The sequence below is a fragment of the Lathyrus oleraceus genome, chromosome 4, assembly GCF_024323335.1.
Source record: "Lathyrus oleraceus cultivar Zhongwan6 chromosome 4, CAAS_Psat_ZW6_1.0, whole genome shotgun sequence".
NCBI classification, from domain to species: domain Eukaryota; kingdom Viridiplantae; phylum Streptophyta; class Magnoliopsida; order Fabales; family Fabaceae; genus Lathyrus; species Lathyrus oleraceus.
In genome coordinates, this window is record NC_066582.1 from 271484341 (window position 1) to 271507012 (window position 22672).

General features: G+C 31.6%; 1 protein-coding gene across 2 annotated transcripts; it reads left to right on the plus strand.

Annotated features, from left to right (window-relative positions):
- The first annotated feature begins 18280 nt into the window (after positions 1-18280).
- Positions 18281-22340, plus strand: LOC127075050 (D-aminoacyl-tRNA deacylase). 2 transcript variants are annotated; one of them, XM_051016501.1, is made up of 11 exons: positions 18281-18578; positions 18660-18843; positions 18923-19065; positions 19288-19351; positions 19444-19496; positions 19662-19717; positions 19925-19999; positions 20254-20430; positions 20632-20715; positions 21392-21468; positions 21989-22340. In XM_051016501.1, coding segments are annotated over exons 1-10 (1071 nt in total). In that variant the 5' UTR covers positions 18281-18344; the 3' UTR covers positions 21393-21468; positions 21989-22340. The 2 variants fall into 2 exon arrangements, with proteins under 2 accessions (XP_050872458.1, XP_050872457.1); XM_051016500.1 differs by having other exon boundaries at positions 18282-18578; positions 20632-21468.
- Positions 22341-22672: the final 332 nt, after the last annotated feature.

Sequence of the window (22672 nt, forward strand, 5' to 3'; positions counted from 1 at the left end):
TTCACATTTCCGTATGCACAAAAGTAAGTTGTTTAAATTGATATATCTTTACTTACTTCTTTAAAGATTATTACCTCTAACTAATATTTTTTGACTTTTTCGTGTAGATGGTCTGCACGTGGTATGAGTTACAACAGATGTCTAAGACACTGTATTACTCAGTATCGCAACCTGTTGGATCACCTTCGACCGACAGACGTAAGGAAAATAACTTAATTATTTCGTTATATTTTGTTAACTTCTTCTACCTTGGCTATAATTCAATCTTCTTTTACATTTCAGTTTATTTGGCGTCCATACCTTAATTTGGATCATGACCATCAAGTTAACGCTGAAGACGCGGCCGTATGGACTGCATGCACACCGATAATACGATTTACAACTGTAGAGATGCACAACAGTGATCGTGTGAAGCTACAGTTCGGTATGCCCCAAAATATTCCAGATCCCCTAGCTAGCCTAGGAGAATGACATTTGCGCAAAGTTAACGACCAATGGAACTTCAATCCATGGCAAAGCTTCGCAAGATCAGAGTGTCGTAAATGGAAGCACCGTCATGACCATGTGTTAACTGGCGCAGTCATGCCAACTGAAGAAAAACCAAGTCGTACTTATATGGCTTGGTACAAATCGGTTGGTTTTCAGTTCATCACTGAGGATATGTACTTGTACGACCCACACCAGATGACTTACACACCTAACACCTCAACATCAAACCCTCAACAACAGTGTTAGACTGGATACACACAACCCCCTGTCCGTTAAACGTTCTATTCAACCAACACACAAACATACAACCAAAACATTCCATACACCTAACCCCAATACCAAGAGCATACCCCATACCACTACCAACAAATTGACCATCAACCTGAGACTCAACATCGCTTCGCACCCACCCCATCACCCTACCAAAGTCGCCTAAGCCAGAACACCCAACGATCATTCAACACCAACCGCCCCTCCTCCTACCGTAGCCAAGAAGCCCAAACCTCACAAAACCAAAACATCCAACAACCCAATCTCTACCAAACACCCCAACAACCTTTCCAACCTTTCCTCGACGCATCGTTCACACCCATGTCTCCCTTCAATCGTCCTGGTCGCCCATCAATGAGTCAACCACATCCCAACTTCTCTGGCATGGGTCATGATCTCAGCTGCGGCGGTACACCATCGATACGTACTGAAGACTATGTCGACTTGTCTGACTATCTCAACAGACATTCTCCTATAATTGGTAGTGACGCTCTTGGCCCCTCAGATGCTCAAACACCGGTACCGAATCATCAACGTGGATTAGGGCCAAGGGTTAGGGTAGCTAGAGGATGTGGGACCGGAGGTCGGTTAGGTGATCCCGGTCATCACCATTAGGTTTCTTTGTGTAAACGGCAAATTTTATTAATATCAATTGGTCCTATATCAAATTTATCTATCACGTATACCATTTACAAAAAAAATTACATTTTACACTGAGGCTCCAATTGAATTGGCGCCTCATCTTAAGTCCTACACAGGGGCGTCAATCCAATTGGCTAGAGCACCTGCCCTAACCAATCCAATTGGCACCTCCATTCAATTTTTAAGAGGAGTCTCCAATTCAATTGACAACTCCTCCTAAAAGTGGGATAATTTGGGAATTTTTTTAAAATTAGAGGTATTTTGAGAATTTTCTTTAAAAAGTGGGTTATTTTTGTAAATTTTAAAAAATATTTAACTAAATTTATTAAAGAAACTATTGCTAGCTAGTAAGAGCACAGTACCCTTGTTCTGTAGCCTAATAGTACTAGATAATGCATGGTACTCAAGTATGCCAGTGACAGTGCGTCAGTGATGCTTACTGTATATCTTAATTTTATGGACAAAGGTACAAAACAAAACAAATACTTTGGAATACTTTTATTCTTAAGTAATCAACACAATAAGTTAAACAATATATTTATTCTTCCTTTTAAAAATACACTCATTAATTTAAGAAGAAAATCTATCACTTAGACACTTACACGTTAAAGCAAGTTTTGTAGAGGATTTTATCCGTAATGCATGCATGAGTTGGCGAAGACAGATCATAGACAAGACTCTGGAAAAATAAGCACACTAAGAGAGTAGTTAATCATGTCCATTTTCGTTCTGCAAACATCTCCTTTAATGTACTGTCTAATACAGTGCTATAACAGTGCATTGTACTTTATCACTAATTCTTCATTGAAGTGATTTTGAATATAATAATAAAAAATGTACGAGTTTAGCTAAAGAAACTATATTTACAGAACTTGTCAAATTAAAGTCTAAGATTTTAGCCAGAAGATATAGTCATATGTAGTGTGTAACACCTTTTAAATATAATTATTTCTAATGAAGGAATTCTATACAAATTTTTTAAAAAAATTAACTATTATACTTGTAAATATAATACAAATTTATTTATTTTATTTTAATTTTTTAAAATTTAGTTTCTCTATTTTAAAATTTAATTTTTTGATCCCGAACTTTATATCACTTGGAATTTGGTTTGTCTCTTTTCATTTTTAATTATATGACGGTGATAATTAGGATAAAAAAATTATTTTTAATTATGTGAAATTGATGACTAGGTTATTTTTTTATTTAATTACATTTTTTTAATTTAATTAATCAAAAAAATTTAATGAATTGAATAAAATTTGATTTGAATAAAAGCGGTAGTCTTAGTGGCAGTTAAGTGTGGCAAATGGATGGATTGAATAAAATTTGATTTGAATTCTAATGAATGGAAGTCCATTTAATAAAAATTATTCAATTCATCCATTTTTAATTTTTGATGGGTCTAAATCTAATTCATCCATAAAATTATGTTTGAGATATTTCGTGTCCGATTATTTTTCTTATAATCTAAAAATAATGTAAGTTGCATGAATCACACTTTTTTTTTTCGCATTCCCTATCTGCAGCAAAGCATATGGAACATTGACGACTTGGCAATGCTGATTTTGTTCTGTTTGACATCATTGACAACATTGAAGTTTTAAAGTTTGTGAAGTATATAGTTAATTATCAAGTATAGTCCCACATATTTTTTACAAAGAAAATTTTAGTGTTTATATAGACTAGGTTGGGCCCAAAATGGCCTTCTAACTTTTTTGATTAATTGAGTTAAAAATATATAATTAAAATTATAAATAATTAATTAATTAAATAATATTAAATAATAAAATAACCTAGTTATCAATTGTAATTAAAAATATTTTTTTTATCTCAATCATCACTACAACATAAACAAAAGTGAAAAGAACAAACAAAATCTCAAGCGATGTAAAATTCAGTGATTAAAAAACTAATTTTTAAAATGGAGGATTAAATTTTAAAAAACTTCAAAATAGGGGGACCAAAAATATATTTCACAAAAACCCATAAAAAAGAAAGATTGCTCGCGTATTGATTCACTTCAACCTAAGATATTAGCTTCTTAAAATGCTCTGTCTTTACTAGAAAAATCAATTTCCACCTAAAATAATCGTAACTTGTATTGACTCTCTAAGCTTCTAATGGATCAAAGATCAAGTTTTTTCAGACACCAATGCAAGGCAGGGAGAGAGAAGACGGAGCACACGGACTAAAGTAGAAGGTGAAGGTGGTTGGGAAAACGTTTATGATAGGAGTAGAAAGATTAAGGCAAGGGATATTGCAGATCATTCTCACATCTAAGTCTGTTGGAAGAAAATGATTTTCAAGAAAGACGAGAGAAGAAGAAAATAAGAGAAAAAAGATAAAAAATGAATTGTTAAAGAGAAATATTTTTAAATGAAATTGTTAGAATTTTCATCATACAATAATTTTAAGCTTTATCATTTATAAGTGTTATTAAATCCTCCGTTATTATAGGTTGCAACCTATAATACTTTTTAAGCTCTATCAAATAGGATTTTTAATAGCGGTTTCTTAAAGGAGCAGTCGTAGCATTTTTAAATTTCAATTTATTACACAATTATAATAGCTTATTAACAAAGTGTTATGTTATATGTATCTATTTAATAGCGTTTTACTCCGAAAAGCTATTGTAGACACCTAACTCTAATACCACTATCCCAAAAAACGGTGTCATATGTATTTTTTTTTACATTGATATATTTATGTGTGATTCAATATACCAAAAAGTATAATTATTATTCCTATAAAAATAAAAATATTAATAATATATTATGTAATAAATAACCTTTAGTTACAATATATATATATATATATATATATATATATATATATATATATATATATATATATATATATATATATATATATATATATATATATATATATATATATATATGTAAAAGATTATTTATTTAATAAAATTGACAAAACAATAAAGCTATATATATATATATATATATATATATATATATATATATATATATATATATATATATATATATATATATATCTATATATATATATATATATATATATATATATATATATATATATATATATATATATATATATATATATATATATATATATATAAAAGATTATTTATTTAATAGAATTGACAAAACAATAAAGTTTGAACAAATGTCCCGATCTTTAATCCATATACATTTTGTTTCTTGAAGTTTGGATGATGAGTTCTATACAATACATATATTCACTCTTCACTCCCAAGACTCACTCTTCACTTTGAATCAACACTTTCAACTCCAAGAGTACCTATATTTACTGTCATGGTCAATCACTAAAGAACATAAAATTCAAAACACTTCCAAGATATAGTAAGAGCTCTCCAAACAAAAGAAAGAAAATGTTAATGAATAAAAAAAATCTATAAATGTATAGTATAGCTAATTAAGCTATCAAAGATGTGTTTTTTTTAGACAAATGGAATAGAAACACAGAAAACGTGTTGTCAATGAAATTCGGAGACAAGCACACATGAATAAAGGAGAACTGAATATTTTCCCATGTCCTATCGCTATATAATATATGTTCCTTAAAATTCACTCTGATGCTATTCCAGTCCATCCACAAAGGTGATTTTGTCTTATACACAAGGACTTAATCCACTATAATCAATTAATTGCAATAATCACAAAGAATGTCATTTTTTATTTTTTCAAAGATCCGACTATACCCTAGTCTCCTTAAGGACTCACAAAGAATAACCTTCTTTGTCTTCTCAAGGATCCTACTATACCTTAATCTCCTTAAGGAATCGAACAAACAGTTTGAATATTGTTTTGTATGTTACAAGTTGCTTCTACACAAACAGATTTTACACAAATGATAAACAATTACTCAAAGAAAAATTATATAAAAAAATGATAGCTTTTCAAATAAACTTGTTAAGTTTTTACGGCGCTTCAGTATTCTTCTATATGTTTTTTTCTTCAAGTCTCTAAGTCTCACTTATATAGTATAAGAAGAAGACCGTTAGAAGGGAAAATGGAGAAACCAAATAGAGCGGATGTACACTATTGGATGGGGAAAGGAGTGATAATGTGTACTGTTCTTCACCCATAAATTCAGTGACAGGTGTGATGTATAGTATTATCTTTGCCCACAAAATCAAGTAGTGGAAAGAATATTTGATTTGTACTATGTACTATTTGATCACGTGCCAATTTGATTTTATCTTCAAGTTAATCGGCTTCTGATGAAAGTTGATGAAGCATGAAATGGAGAAACATAAAGTTGGATTCACAAACATCAAAATCTTCGGTCATAACCTTGACAATGTCAGTAGTCTGACTTGAGATCTTTAATATCTTCAGAATCTTCAGAGTCTATAGTCAAAACCTTGATAACCTCAATGTTTGGCTTAAGATCTTCAAAATCTTCAGCTAAGTAACATAACTTCATAAGCTTGCCATTCTTCAGAAGCTTGGTGATCATAGTCACGTCTAGAAGCATGAACTGAGAGAACATTGCAGCAGGAACATAACGTCTCCTCAGAAGCTTCTCAGGAGTGAATCAACACAAAAGCATAAAGATCATTGCAGCAATAACTTTGAACATCTTTCAGAATTTCTTATGACTGACGCAGAAGCGTAATGGGAAGACAATGTTCAAAGACTAATGACGTTGCACGTCATATACTCAGAATCGAAACTAGTTGTTAAAGCTACAAAATAACAAACCATTAGGATACCAAAATTATTCTCACACAAATACAACATTGTTATCATCAAAACTCAAGGTATAGATGCAGAATCAAATCTTGTTCTAACAATCTCTCCCTTTTTGATGATGACAAAAACATGTATTTTGATGAACAGTTTTGTACAGGGTAATCACAGAATGATACATCTTACAAAAGCACAAAACTCCCCCTGAGATGTATAATCCTAAAAAGATAAAATCAGAATGAAAGAGCACTTTCCTGATTACCTTTTTGAAGTACCAAAATGTTCTTCCATCAGAATCCGGTTTGTCTTTAGAAGTTGCTTGATGTTGTCCAGAGCATTGGTTTGTTAACATCAACATTCTGATGAACTTCACTTCAGAAGCTTAATTGAATTCTTTTGAAGAAGCTTTAGAGTCTGGTTCCCTTCAAAGCCTGAATTTTGGTTCTCTTTGAAATTTCCTTTCAGAGCTTGATGAACTTTGAAAAACGAATCTCTTTGAAAATATCTTTCAGAACCTGGTTAAGAATTCTTCGTAGAAGCTTGATTGTCAAGTTTGATTACTACAAAAGTTACACTTCCTCAGAACTTGATGTCGAATTTTCAATTCTTCAAATCTTGATGCCAAGTTCCCCAATGTTCAGATTCTGGTTATTAATTCCTTGAAGACTCAATGCTTGGATATGATTCTTGGTTGAGATTCTTTCTTAATTATCAGCATGAAAGTTTTTCGAACTCAGATAGTAGATCATTTCTTCAGAAACTAGTAACTTACATTCTGATCTTTGAAACTTCAAAAGAGCTTCAGATGCTTGAACTTAACCCTGCAAAACAGTTAACAAACAATTCTACGAAGTAGTTGTTAGTAGAAAACATTAAATAATGTTTGAGTTCTTACTTAGGAATATATGTATGTCAAAATCAAATTACGATTCTTCCCCTTAGATATGTTTCTTCCTATTTTTCATCAATAAAAAATACATAGACAAATAAAAAAAAAGTGATTGAAAGAAACAAATATGATTTTCATTAAGACATGTGCCAAAAGGCAGAAAGATACAATTGATTACAAGACGGAAATTCAAAGAGAAATAATAGAAATACAACAAGTACTTGGACAAGCATAACATAACACACACATACTCGGATAGAAATAAAAAGCACACACACGTGCAAATACTATTTAAGAAAACTAAGGGTTTTGGGAAGAAGGAGGAGGCGACGGAACATCTGGGTTGTCATCCGGGAGATTTTTGGGATCCACCAATGGATCAACATTATCTTCAAGACAGATCTCCATGTAGTGTGCTAAAACTTCTAGTGGATCGATCTTTGTGAATATAGGATAGTGTTCCGACGGGATATTACTACCGTTGATTTCTTCTTTGGATGGAAGAGTGCTTTCAATGGTGACAGATCTAGGAAGAGATTGAGGATGAGCTAGTTACAGTTGTTGAAACTGTTGTTGAATCTGTTGTTGAATTTGTTGTTGAATTTGTTGTTGAGGAGCAATCATTATTAAAGTTGTAGGAGAGGATGAACAGTTGCAGAGAGGTGTTTTAGGCTTGAAAGAAGAAAGTATGGGAATATTGTGTGCGTAGTGATAAAATGTGAGTGAAGTGGATTTATATAGAAGTTTTTTTGTTGCAATGATGATAAGTTATAATTACGCAGACATAGGGGAAGCGTAAGAGATTTTAACCTAATTCCAAGAATTGTGAAAGTGTCACGCTATTATCATACATACTCGGAAAGTAGGACATTTGTCACCACTTAGAATAAGATGATATCAAACGATATGACATACATTTAATGCAATGACTATTCAGAATCAGAAAGACAAATCGATAAGATTGCTTCTGATCAGAACCTTTCTAACTCATGAAACTTCCTTACTTCAGAAAGCTCATGTTTCAGAGTCAACAAATAAATTCTCAAAATCTAATATAGAGTTTTGAAGACTTAAACATCCTGAAATTCATCTTTTCATTATAGACATAAATTCATAAATAAGTTTTTCAGAATAAAAATGAATCTATCTTCAGCAAGGGATTTTGTAAAGATATCAGTCCATTGATGGTCTGTACCAACAAATTTTAAGTGAAAAATACCCTTCTGAACATAGTCATGTAAAAGTGATGTTTAATTTCAATATGCATAGCCCTAGAATGCAAGGTAGGGTTCTTAGACAAACAAATAACATAAGTATTATCACAGAGAATAAGAATGTTACTCTCAGAAATCTGATAATCTTCCAGGTGACTCTTCATCCAGAGTATTTGAGTGTTGCATCTAGAAGTTGTAATATATTCAACTTCGATTGTTGAAAGCGCAATTGTTGACTGTCTCTTGTAGGACCATGAGATTAGATTATCTCCCAGAAATTGACAACTTCCAGAAGTACTTTTCCTTTCTATTTTGTCTCCAACATAGTCAGCATCACAATAGCCTACTAATTTATATTCACTTGATTTTTTATAAAACAAACCAAGGTTAGTAGTACCTTTCAGATACCTAAAGATTCTCTTAACAACAGTTAAGTAAGTCTCCCCGGGATCTGATTGGAAGCAAGCACATAAGAAGATACATAATAAAATATCAGGTCTAGAAGCGGTTAGATAAAGGAGAGAGTCTATCATACCTCTGAAAAGCTTCTGATTTACCTTATTGCTTACCTCTTCTTTCTCCAGAATGCATTTAGGATGCATTTGAGTCTTTTCTTGCTTGCATTCTAACAAGTTGAACTTCTTCAGAAGTTCCCTTATATATTTGCTTTGATGAATGTAAGTTCCTTCTGAACGTTGATAAATCTAGATTCCCAAAAAGAACTTGAGTTCTCCCACCAGACTCATTTCAAACTCTGCTTGCATTGACTTAGCAAAATCCTTGCACAAGGAAGCATTAGCAGAACCAAAAATAATATCATCAACATAGATTTGCACAATCAAAATATCATTCTTAAAGGTTTTGCAAAAGAGAGTTGTGTCCATTTTTCCTCTGGTAAAATAATTTTCCAAAAGGAAATTACTTAGTCTATCATACTAAGCTCTAGGACCTTGCTTTAGACCATATAATAACTTTTTCAATTTAAAAACAAAGTCAGAATTTTGAGAATTTTCAAAATCAGGAGGTTGGTGCACATATATTTCTTCAGAAATGTATCCATTTAAGATAAATATATTATTCTATTTTTGTTTTAAATAAATATATAATAAACATATAACATTTATGTTTTTAATAAATATATGTTATGTTTTATTTAAAAAAAACATATAATAACACATATAACATATAATACACATAATAATCATAGATTCTTTTTTTTAAAATATTTTTTTAAAAAAAAATTATTTCATACTATTTTTTTTGATAAATATATTATTCTTTTATTAAACATATAATATAACTATTAAATACTATTTTGTTTTAAATACACATATACAATATATCCTATTTTTAATAAATACTTTTTTTTAAGAAAATTATTTTCTATTTTATAAAAATATATATAATATCTTATTCTATTTTTAAAAAATATATATAATATATATATTTTTTAATTATATATGTTTATACATATATAATATATTATGTTTTAATTACATATTATAAAAATAAAAATATAATATATAATATATGCTATTTTTAATAAAAATAAAAATAATATATTATGGTTTTAAAAATTAATATATTCTGTTTTATAAAAATAAAAAAAATAATATTTTTCTGTTTTTAAAAAATATATATAGTATATTATGCATTTAAAAATATATATATATAATATATTCTGTTTTTAATTATATTTTGTTTATACATATATATAATATTCTGTTTATAATTATACATTTTAAAAATAAAAATAAAAATATAGTGTATTCTTTTTTTAATAACAATAAAAAACAATATATTCTATTTTTAATAAATCTATATTATATTTTTAATAAAAATATAATATATTCTGTTTTTAAAAAATAATATATTCTGTTTCTATAAAAATATAATTAATTCTGTTCTTAATATATCTATATATTTTATTTTAATAATATATTATAAAATAAAAATATTTTCAGATTTATTAAATTTATATTTTATATTTTTGGATTAATAAATTTTATATATTAAAATTTTGTAAAAAAACTAAATATATTAAAAACTTTCCCTCTAAATTTTTTTAGTTAGTAAAACTCATTTGCTGGCGTATTTTCCATAACACAATTTAATTATTAAAAAATTCAAAATTTCTCCCTTTGAAATCTTACGTATTTATTATATTTATTTAAAATAAGATGTTGCAACGTATTTTCCACGCCATAATATTATTTTTTAAAATTTCAACTTCTCTCCGAGTGATAATTTGACTTTATATTTTTTATTATTTTAAATATATAACGACATGATAAATATGTCGCAACAGTTACTTTTTATCACGTATTTATCACGTCACAAAATCATCCTGCCGTTTATAGTGCTTCGTCACTCAATTCAACCTTCAAAGAAATGAAGATCAGGCAATTCGACTGAATTTGTTGAAAATCCAGATATTCTATAAGAACCATTTGGACCACCATATTACAAGACAATGTCAAATTTGTTGAATAGAAATAATGGAGAAACATGTCTTCAATGTTTATCAGGATGGGAGTGTGAAGGTATTGCACTGCTATTAAGTCAGGTTCTTTAAGTCGGCAATTCTTCAGTCACAATTAAAGCTTTCAAACTGAAGTTTGCGTGTAAAATTTCATTGATAATATTGTAAGCGATGAGTGTGCCATAGTAATATTGTTTTCCATCTTCTTGTTTTCATCTTTGATTAAATATTGGATGACGCCTAATTTTGATTACAGATACATGCAATGATCTGAATGTGTCGTCTACTAGTACCATCTCATTACTAACAATCAATTCAACAAAACTCTTAAAGTTAAACTCTTTTCTGAACATCCAGTCACTTGCTTCTAGATCATCCTATGCTTTTGTATCTTAAAAAGCTTCAAAGGTATTACTAACCACGGCTTCATAAAGGAACACAAACATCAGCAGCTACGGTTCCGGTTCAACTTCCAGCACCGGTGAATTCAAAAGCTACTATAAACTCGTCAATGACACTAAGCTAGGTTTTACTACATACAACTTCGCTACTAGCAACCACAAACTCTTTTTCTCAAGCTATTACAATGAAACAAGATCTCAGTCATTTTGAATAATTAACGACTTATTTCTATGAGGCATTTAAGCGAACATCTAACATTCATGAGTTACAATAAAAAAATATATTTAATATGCTTAAACTTTGAAGTCATACATGTGTTTTCCTTCGAAACAGAAATTGTGATGCAAATGGAGCTACAAGGTACTACTACATGCGCCGTCGTTGTTTGAAGAAGTATTAGGAGAAAGTCACACAACAAATCAATGTCTTTTTAGGGTTAGAGATGACACAAGTGGATGGAATTTTAGGGTTAAAGGTAACCCGGTAAATTGATGGAATTTTAGGGTTCTATGGAATAAATTCAGGTTTTGAAGAGAGTGAACCTTGAATTAAAAGAAAAAAAATTTGAAATTTCTATAAGATTGGATGAATTTGTTGTAAGCGGAAATGGGATTTTATTGAAAAGTCTGAATTTGTTATAAGCGAGAGTTTCATCGAAAAGTATTAGACGAACAACATGCAAGTATTTAAAAGTATGGAATAAAATTTTTCTTTGAGGATTATTAATTTGAAATATACATGGATAGATAATAATTGTGAAACAACATATTTATAATTTATAGATTGAACCATACTCAAAATAGATTGAGATAAGTGGAGCATTTTCCAATATCATATTAAAATAATATTAAGTAACTAATATTCATATAATTAGTGATATAAATTATTACGGAGGTAAAACGGGTCCGACCCCGTCGAACATGCCCGTTTTGCCTTCATTTTTCATGAGGGGCGAGGGTAGATTTTAGACGGATACCCCTGTAGCGGTAAATTCATGACCATTAAGCTATGGATAAACTTAATGTTGATAAAACAAGAGTCGCCACCGCGCTTTTATTGTTTTCAAAGGAAAAGGAAAAAGTACGAACAAAACCCAAAGATAAGAAGTTTTCAAATCAAAACTAATAAAATGCCAGAGATCACAGGTAAGGGGTTGGTTACACAGAGGGAAGGTGCTAGCACCCAAAGTGTCATAGGTATTCCTATGAACCCCTTTTTTATGTGTGTATATGTCTTCGTATAAAAGATGTTTGCAATAAATAGAGTGTGAGGGTGAAAAAAGAATTCATTAATTATATTTTTGTGTTTGACAAGACCTTCGGACTTGTGTCTATGTAACAATATAAAAATGAGGGATCAAAACCTCGTAGTTCGTGGTATCAATTTCAAAGTGAGTGAATTGCTTTTAAAAAAATTTAAGTTTAAAAGAGGCATAAAAGGCCCAAAAGAGTTTGAATGAGTGTTAGTTCTTTTTGTCTTTTGAAATTTTAAGTCTAATATGGTTAGATTCATTTACAACTTTGATTAAGAAAAATAGTTTGAAAGATGCAATGGCATAAGGCCAAAGTTTCTAATTTGCAATAAGGTCTAAGTTTGAAATCACAAACAAAGAAGGTTTTGAAAAGGGGGAGAGATTTGAAATTTAAGAAATGGAAGGAGATGAAGAGACTAATCCTAAGCAAAAATTTAAAAGTTAAGAGTTGAAAAGATCTGACCAATGGGTTGCAATCCAATAGACAAGAATGTCATATAGAAATCCATTTTTCTTTTGGACTTTAAATCAAGCAATATCAATAAGCAAGTAGCACAATGAAGAGCAAGACATCAAATAAAGATAACCACATCCAAGCTAGCAATTTCATAGTCTTCTTCATAATCTTCCCATGTATCTGATGACATACTCCTTGAATGGCTCAGAATAAGGCATTAGATCCAGGTTTAAAATAACATTTGCATCAAGATCATGTAGCATATGAATTCATGTGGATTCCAATACTTGCATCAGATGAAAATTCAAATCACAAGAACTTGGTTTAAGAAATGTTGGCATTAGCCAAGTCCTTTTGCATAGGGAATGTTGCATAATTCTAAGTCCAAAGCTCAGATCAAATCCAACAGTCACACAAACATTTTTTAGAGGTTTTTGTTGTTTATTAATTATTTTAAGGTCCTAAGACCACAAGCACAAACAAAATAATACAAACAAATATATACAATCACAATATATAACTCAAGTGAACAAAGGGAAAATGACATTAAAATAAACAAGTTAAATGATATGTATAATGGCAAATGATAAATGACTTGAATTTAAATGACATAAAGTAAATTACTTAAGATTAAAAACAAATGATAATACGAGTTAGTCAAATGTTAGTTGATTATATGTTAGTGGGGTTTTGCTTTTCAATTGTTTAAGTCAGTCTTTGGAGAACACTTAACCCTCCATTCACAAGCATGGATCCTTGAACCAAGACATCTTCCAAAGGAATGAAAAAAGGTCAAGTTTCCACACAATACCATGAAAGGGGGGAGACTTACAATCTCACTTAATAGAATGTTATGCATTTGGGTCAAAATTTAGCGATATGTTAAGCAATCGTAATTGGACTTATGTAGAAGTCACAACTATCTGAGGCCGGACAATAACTTTTTTGACGTTAATGCATGTTAGAGATATGGTATCATTAACCATACTCTTAAAACATACGACACACAAAAAAAGAAAATGATCAAATGATGAATCTAATCTCATCCATACTTGTATTGGTTCATCTAACACAAAGTTATTGAAGAATCAATTAGCCTTAGGATATTGAGATGTCATTGGTCAATGAGAGGGATGGGATAAAATGAGATTGAAGATGAAGAGGGAGGGGAAATGAGACAAACACAAATTGATCATGGGAGGAATTTTATCAAATAAAAATCATTCATTCATTTTAGGAGATGAAATGTACATTTCATCAGTCCTCTAAATCCAATGATTTTAATCCAACAAAAGTCAAATCAACCTTGATCAAGGCCCAAACACATAGTCAAACTTCACAAGTCAATAAAAATGGCCCAACATAATTTTTTACACAATTAAACAATTAAAAATCAAATAAAAATGCATTAAATTAAATTATGTTTGATCAAAAACCTAAAACCCCTTCAAAATACCAAATAAATGACCAAGAGATTTATCATAAGTCAAACAAGGTCAAAGGACCTTGGAGAAAAAATTTCATTATTTTTGAAAAATCAGAAGTATTTTTAGACAATTAAAAATATACACAAAAACAATTAAATCATGAAAAATATCAATATTGATCCAAAAAATAATTTTAATTTAGAAAATGAAAGAGAAAAATATTTGAATTTTTTTGGTGAAAGTCCTATATTTTTTGGATCAATAATGATATTAATATGAATTAATTAAAAATAAGCAATTAAAAGGAAAATTCAAAAATTCAAAAAAACGTGGACCATATGATCTCCCTCATTAATTGAGGTGGCAGATTAGATGATGATCGGCATGCGTTCCACATATACCTTGGTCAACTGAGATGCACGTGTGGTAATTAGAACTAACGCACGAGATTAAAACAAATTGAAAGGATCATGTGGTTGGGAAGCAATACACCTCATCGCCGGAGCCAGAACTCCAGTCTTCTTCTCCGGTGGACCTCACCGGACTGGTCCACCACCAACCATCACCAAAATGAAAAAGTAAGACATGGATTTAAAGAAAAAATGCTTAGGAGCTTGAATTTGGCCTCAATTTTGTCCAATTCCAAGTATATGAAAAGATACAAGGAGTTGAATTTTGAGGATCATGATCTGAGTTGCTTCGATTTGACCTCAAAGCAACTCAATCTTGTTGCCTACATTGGTAGGACTTCAGCAAACCAAAAATCAACAAGAATAGTGGAGAATTGAGAGAGAGTCGAAGAGAAGAAGTTCCTGAAATCTCACCTTCGAGGAACTTCAGAATTGCTTGATCTGGCTTCCAATTTGGCTTGGCTTTACTCTAGAAGCTTGCAGAAGATGATTTGAATGGTTAGAAGGCTTGGACTCTTGGAGTTTCAATCCTAAAACAGAAAGAGAATTGAAACTCGGTTTCTCAAGAAACCTTCAAGATTATCCTTTCAATGGGGTTTGGGGGAGGAGAGGGTTGAAGCTTGGGCAAGGGGGGTTCTAATTCTGGTCACCAAGGGTTCTATTTATAGCCAATGTGAATGATATTCATACACTTCCAAATTTGGCAAATTTTCAAATTCTCCCTTGCATGGATGCATGTGCGTGCATTAGGCCTATGAAATGATGTATTCTGATCCATAATCCAATGTACTTCATGCTGAAATCATGTTAGAAGCTCATGCAAACGTATATGAAAAGTGGAACTTGAAATTATCCAAATGATACCTTAACTTACACCCATGCGTAAGTCCTTCAATTTTGACCCAAATTAGATGATCTTGGATTTTTTGGAAAGGTTAGATTAAGGGGAACAACTTTCATGTTGAACACTTTTTCATTTGAAGCTTGGATCATGATGAATTTTGAGGTGGAAGTTTGGTAAATCAAACATATTTGAAAATTTTCTAAGTCCCAAGTCAAATCTTCACTTCTTCCACCTTGAATAACTTTTTCTATGGACTTCAAATGAGAAAAGTTCCTTCATCAAAGTTGTATCTCTTTCAAACCTATTCAATTTGGTCACATATTTGACCTTATTTGGATTTGTCATGAAGGAGTTATGCATTTTATAAGTTAAGGAAAATCACTTGTTCAATGGTATTGGCCCAAAATGACCTATAATGTTTCCTCTTGGCACATGCATTTGAAAGTTGAATTTTCACTTTCTACAAACATAAAAGTTGAAGTAGACATCTTGAATTTGATCATGGACTTTTAATGGATAGTTGACCTCCAAACTAGGGTTTAGACAAAATGACCTATAATCTTTCACCATAGAAAATGACTTTCCAAGCAAAACTAGCTCTTGAATTAAACATGAAAGTTGTTTGGAATGTAATTTAGAGTAACCTTTATCTTGGAATAATTTTCATATGACAAAAATTGTAGGAGATAGGATCTAGGGAACCCTAGTTTTGACCAATTGACTTTCTCTGGTCAACCACCATGAACCAACTTGCTAGCTTGACATTATCTTGACCTTTGATACTCATGAAGGATCATATATGCATAATATGATATAATTTGAAGTATCCTTTGAAATATTTGATCAATTGTTGAAGAAACTTGTTGAAGAAGTCACACAAGATACCCAGATGAACTAGGGTTTCCAAGGCAAACAAACTCCAAACTCTTGATGATTTCTTGATCAAAATGACATGTGAAGATCATGGGGATCCATATATGATACTATATCCAAAGTAAACCAATTCTTGATTGAGCTCCTTGCATTGAGGATCTCAAACCCTATATATGATCTTGATGGAGCAATGGTGAGCATACACACTACCTACAAAAGTAACAAACTATACATTGACATATTTTTGGTATTTTTGTTAGTAAATAAAGAAAAACAAAGTATGGCACAATTTAAATTGCTTGGTGACCTCTCCCATTTCATACCCAATGAATGAGGGGTGAGAAGGATGCCAAGTTGTGATCCCAATGCTAATGCATATGATGAGATATCATAAGGGATCTTAAGGTCAAAATTGGGGTCTTACAACCCCTTATTATTTAGGTGCTACATATTTTTTGCGAACGCACGCATTAAAAAGACAAACATGAATTTTTTGAAGTTTTAGGTTTTAGGGAAGACACAACTTTTAGATCTGCACTGTCTACTATGTTGACTTCGCTCCATCCTGTTTTTTTGTGGATTTTTGTTGGGCGGACCAAAATGCGGCAGATATGCCCATTTGTCATCCCTACAAATTGTTGTAAGAATATTTTATTAATCAATTTTTAGGTGACACATTTTTCTCGTATTTGAATTAGTTGTGTATATTTTTCAGTATTTAATTATTATTTTAAAAAACACAATCAAATTGAATTTCATTAATTAATTTTCATAAAGAGGGAAATAGACTCTAATAACAAAACCTTATTTCTATTGGAATAAATCCACTTGGTATCAATGACGTTCACATCTTCATGTCTAGGAACTAGTTCACAAACCTTGTTTCTTTCAAAATGACAGTTCTTCTTGCATAATTCATTAGTCAATGCTTCTTTGACATTCTTGAAGAGTTTTATTCTTCCTTTCCACCACCCCATTTTGTCGAGGAGTGATAGAAACTGAGAATTCATGACTAATACCTTCTGAAGCATAGTACTCAGAGAACTTATAATTTTCAAAGTCTATCCCATGGTCACTTCTGATTTCATCATCCCAAACCCTTTTTTCTCTTTGAAGAAGTTGACATAAATCTTTGAACACCTCGAATGTGTTAGATTTTTCTCTAATGAACATTACCCAACTGAATCTTGAGTAGTCATCAACATACACAAAGACATATCTTTTTCCTCCTATACTTTCTACTTGCATAAGTCTCATTAAGTCCATATGCAAAAGTTCAAGAACATTTGTGGTGGAAAGATCCTGGAGTTTCTTGTGAGACATCTTAGTTTGCTTGCCTATTTGACACTCTCCACAAACTTTACCTTCTTCAATCATAAGTTTAGGAAATCCCTTTACAACTTCTTCAGAAACAATCTTCTTCATGCTCTTGAGATTGAGGTGACCAATTTTTTGATGCCACGACTTAGTCTCATCAACTTTAGTCATCAAACAAGTTGAGGGATCTTATATTCTTTGAGATATCCATAAATAACAATTATTCTTAGACCTCGAGCCCCTTCATAACCATTTTTTTCTCTTCACTTGAGACAACACATTCTAACTTGTTGAAGCTTATGTTAAGACCTTGATCATAAAGCTGACTGATACCAATCAAGTTAAAATATTAAAATATTGACCATATATTTAATATTTTAAATTATCAAAAATAAATAATAATGTACATAATAAAATAAACGGACGGGTTCGGGGTACTAGTGTTCCGATTACCCGACACATCCCCATATTTTATAATAGGAAAAAATCCAAATCCAAACCCAAACTCAATCAAAACGGATTTTCTCCCGTCAACTTCGGGACGGATTCGGATGGATACCCAGATGAGTTATGTTGTCATACCTACCTTGAATAAAAACAATTTAGATACCCAAGAACACCGTTGGTAGATTTTACTTTTAAGAACAAGTGACCAAACAAAGTTCTTCTTCCATGTGACATGCTACATGTTTTTGCTCGTTCTCGTTCCTCTCACCCCTTTTTTCACCTAAACCGCAGCAGCCTAAGAATCCCACCATCAAAATCACTTTCCAACCTTTCTTCATCCTCAACCCATTATCATCATCTTCCAATGGTGTCTCTTCTTGTTGCCACAACAATCGACCCGGCTTCAATCAACCCGGCCAATGCCCTGTTAGCATTTCCAGGCTGGCAACCCGGACCCCATTTCCAGGTTCAAACTTTCTTTTTTCTTCTTTACTTTATTAACTTATTAGTAATGTTTTTGTTGTAATTGGGGGTTTGTGAATTTTAGGATGACATGAAGAGTTTTGTGAATGAAGGGTTGAGGGTTTTGCTTCATGGAAATAGTATAGTTGTGGAAGATTATTTGGACGAAAGGTGGGAAAAGGTTACTGGAGAAGTTGTTGATGAAGTTATCTTCTTAAGTAAACACACTGCTGCTTCTAATAAACCTGCCCTCACTGTTCATCCTATTGGTAATTTTGAGCTAACCTTTTCCTCTAATTGTTTGTGCCTCGCCAAAGCATTATGATGACAGTGTGTGTGTTTTTGCAGGAGTTCCTCATTTGCGTGAAGGTGATGTTCCACCTCAAGGTGGGAAACCGGGATGGGCAGCACTGCCAAATCCTAGGATTGGACCTTGGATTCGACTTTTGAAAAATATTGCTCAAGCTCATAATCTTGTCCCTGAGTTTGAGGTTCTTTTCTTATACTTTAAATTTTAATCGCAATCTAACGTGGTTTTCTTTGTGTGATTAATTTTTCTGTTTTTGACTAATTAGCCTTTTGTTTTTCTAGTTATGTCAAGTACTTATGCTTTTCTGTTTTCAATATTGGAGTAAGATGGCTTAATGTTATATTATGTATTGAATATATGTTTTGAATTCTGAAAGGCACTTCTGGAATCATTTTCATTTTAGATTACTTTGGAGGCTACTCATCACGGACCTTTGACAAATAAGCCAACCATGTTTCTGGAGATTGGTGAGTGCTCTTTCTTTCCTCCTAGATTGATAGATTGCATACTCTATTCATTCTTTAGTTACACAAGAAGTGCTCTTTCTGTTATGGTATAGGTAGTACTGAAGACTATTGGAAGAGGCAGGATGCTGCTCAAGTTATGGCTCAGGTTGAGTTTACTTTTATACTTTTCCATAACCTTTGCATCAGTATGTAGAGCTTCTCTGTATGGATACATTATGTTTCGAGAAGCTAAATGCTTTGCGCGGGAATAATCTGGTTAGTAATATTTTAGTTTGTTTGCTGAAATGATGTTGTTTTTGGATTCTTACAGTTAGTTTGGGAAGGACTTGGACTTGGAGGAGGGACTGATGTTGGGAACTGGAGCAGGTAGAATGATTTTGTTGGGAAAATTATTTTAGTTTGTCATTTGCTATAGAAATAACTTATATGATAAGTACCTATCCTATAATTGCCTAATTAAGTTGTTTATCCAATTGTAGTCAATATTTAGATTTGTTTCATTTATGTGTTAGAACTTCCTTCAACAATTGGTGAAAAATTTCTAATATGAATCTAATTCTGACACTCTTACAGGGCGAATGATAAGAAGAAAGTGCTTCTTGGGATAGGCGGTGGACATTATGTGCCTAGGCATATGGATGTAATATTGTAAGTAATCATTTTCAATGAACTTAGGATTGGATTTTCTGATTATATCGATGTGAGGTTAGAAACTATTCTCAAGTCTAAACCTCTTTATCTTTTGACTTATTTTGGAAACCCCTTTTATTTTACTCGGATATTTACATAAAACTTTGCAATCTTTGAAATGACTTTTTTAACCTTGTTGCCTTGAATAAAAGAAATAGATAAACACTCAAACGAACTATAAAAATGATACTTGCTTTGCTTTTGCTATATAGGAAAGATGACGTTTGGGCTGGTCACCTACTTTCTGGCTACTCAGTGCCAATGGAAGATCCAAAAGGAGAAACAAATGTGGAGATTGGAGGAACTTGGAAACAATCTATAAAAGCTGCATATGAGGCCACTAAATCTGCTTTTCCTGGTGGTGAAATTCTTGCACATCTTGACCAAAAGTAAGCTTAACGAGACATTATCCTTCTGAAAACAATTGTTTGCATGCATGCAAATAATTAACTGAAAGCTATATGATAATTGAGGGCTCAAAAGTTCATAAAAAATTATCTGCAACTACATCGCATGAGTGATTTTTGTTAATAGACCATAATGCTTTTACTTTTCACTCAAGCTATTATTTACTCTGAAATTTATTGCAGGAGCTTCAAGGGGTGGCAGAAGAATGCCATAACAGGATTCCTTGCAGAGCAGAATATTAAAATTGGAAAGCCAAATAACTTCTATTGAGTATCGATTTTAGAGGATGATATTGTGAATACTGAATACGTAGACTGCAGACAGAGGCAGACTGAATTTTTTTGTAGACCAGAATAGCACTAAAAGTGACTTTGTTATGCAGTAATTTGAAGATGATATTTTTGAGATTTTTAAGAAAAACCACAAGTTATTTTGGTTTGTTTACAATTAGAAAAAGTGATTTTGTATTTCTCTTTACTATAAATAATTTTGAAGCTCGGTAGAATTTGGAGAATTGTAGTCTAGATCATTGTTGAAAAATGTATGACAGATTAATCTGAATTTATTTGGCTTGGCAATATATTGTGTTAAAGATATGTAGAATAAAATATAGTTAGTTTCATGGCTGTAAATCTGCTGCTGAGTTCGTTATACTAAAAAAAAGAACTCAATAGTTTGGTAAATGATGAGACTGTAACTGTTATATTTTCATATTAATGGTTGTTTGTGCATTTGGGATGTAGAACCATAGTTTTTCTGAAATGCATGGGTTTTAAATATGTTGTGTGTGTTTCACCTGTTGATATTTTAACTGGAAATATGAAAAATCTGCGACTTTACTCATAAACTCGTGCCAATTGCCAAATATTCTATTTGCTTTCTACAGGATTTAAGACAAAATCGTTATTATAACCTTTCATTTTACATTGTTTGCCTATGCAGACCAAATATCTGAGGCAGTTCTTAGTGGTGTTTCTCTTGAAGATGATAAAAGAGAACAGTTTAACAAAATCGAACAGGTGCGCTATTTTAACAATTAAAACAGATGTAAATTGTGATTATTAATATAGTCCATGCTAATTAATTCACAGTTTATCACCATTTACTGTGATTATGTACTAGGCTTTGGCTAACTGCGCATATCCTGTTTTTAGACTATTATGGAAATTGAGATCACGAGTTTGTAATTCTACATATTTTGTAATTTGTGTAGCAAATAAGTAGGACAAGCAACATGAACTGGTTAATTAACAAACCAAATCTAGTTATAATATTTGGTTTAAATTATCAACTGTTTTAAATGCATAAGTCATCTTTGCCTAAGTCATGAGTGGATAAGACTAATTTGGATGTAGCAGACAAAGTTATACTTGTAAACTTTCATGATTCACTTGTCTCTCTGCCTGTTGTTAAACTATTCTTTCATGTTTCATGTGTAGACTGAGATTGAGTTGAAGTTTCTAAGTTGTTTCCTTATTAATCATTAAAAAACCAATCAAGTTCACAAACTATTGTTTTTCGCCGTCTCCTTTTTCTCAGGTTGAGACTGTCTTCCATAAATTCGGCCACGCACTTCAACATATGCTTACTAAAGAGGATGAGGGTCTAGTTTCTGGTCTTAGGGGAATAGAATTGAATGCTATGGAATTACCTTCTCAGTTTATGGAACATAACCTTTAGAGGATAGGGTATTGAACTAAAATCACTAAGTGATCTTCTATTAGTTTAAGTGATCTTCTATTAGTTTGCAAGTAGTTCTCAATTTCAAAAAGTGTTAACTATGTTATCTTATCTTGTGTTCGGATCTTATCTACAAAATGATAGATAATATGTCACTATAAGTTGTATAAATCAATTCTAAAAGGAGAATGAAAGGTGTTTTAGACTTTAATACCTTTGTTTTTAGCAAGAATTCTTTGATGATGAAGAATGATATCCTTACTATTATGTCACTTGCTACTTTAAATATACATGTACACTTGCATGTGACATCACACGTTTTCAAGCAACACGTTTTTGGCTTCGTTGTCGTGGAGTGTGTCAAAGATAACACTTTGATTTTGTAGTGAACATTATTTCTTATTAAACGAGCATTTGAGCTTCTGATGTTTCCTGATTTTTGGAAATATTTATAGCACTCATGTTGTCACGGTATAATGTCAAACATCTTATTTGACATTGTACTCGGTCAACATTTGTTTCATCCATAATAGTCGAGTGTAA

Bases quoted from the DNA above. Each gene is read 5' to 3' on its own strand.
- LOC127075050 (XM_051016500.1), top strand. From the start codon at position 18,345: ATGCTACATGTTTTTGCTCGTTCTCGTTCCTCTCACCCCTTTTTTCAC. The intron at 19,718-19,924 runs GTAGAATGATTT...ACACTCTTACAG, and splicing joins GATGTTGGGAACTGGAGCAG to GGCGAATGATAAGAAGAAAG. The intron at 20,000-20,253 runs GTAAGTAATCAT...TTTGCTATATAG, and splicing joins AGGCATATGGATGTAATATT to GAAAGATGACGTTTGGGCTG.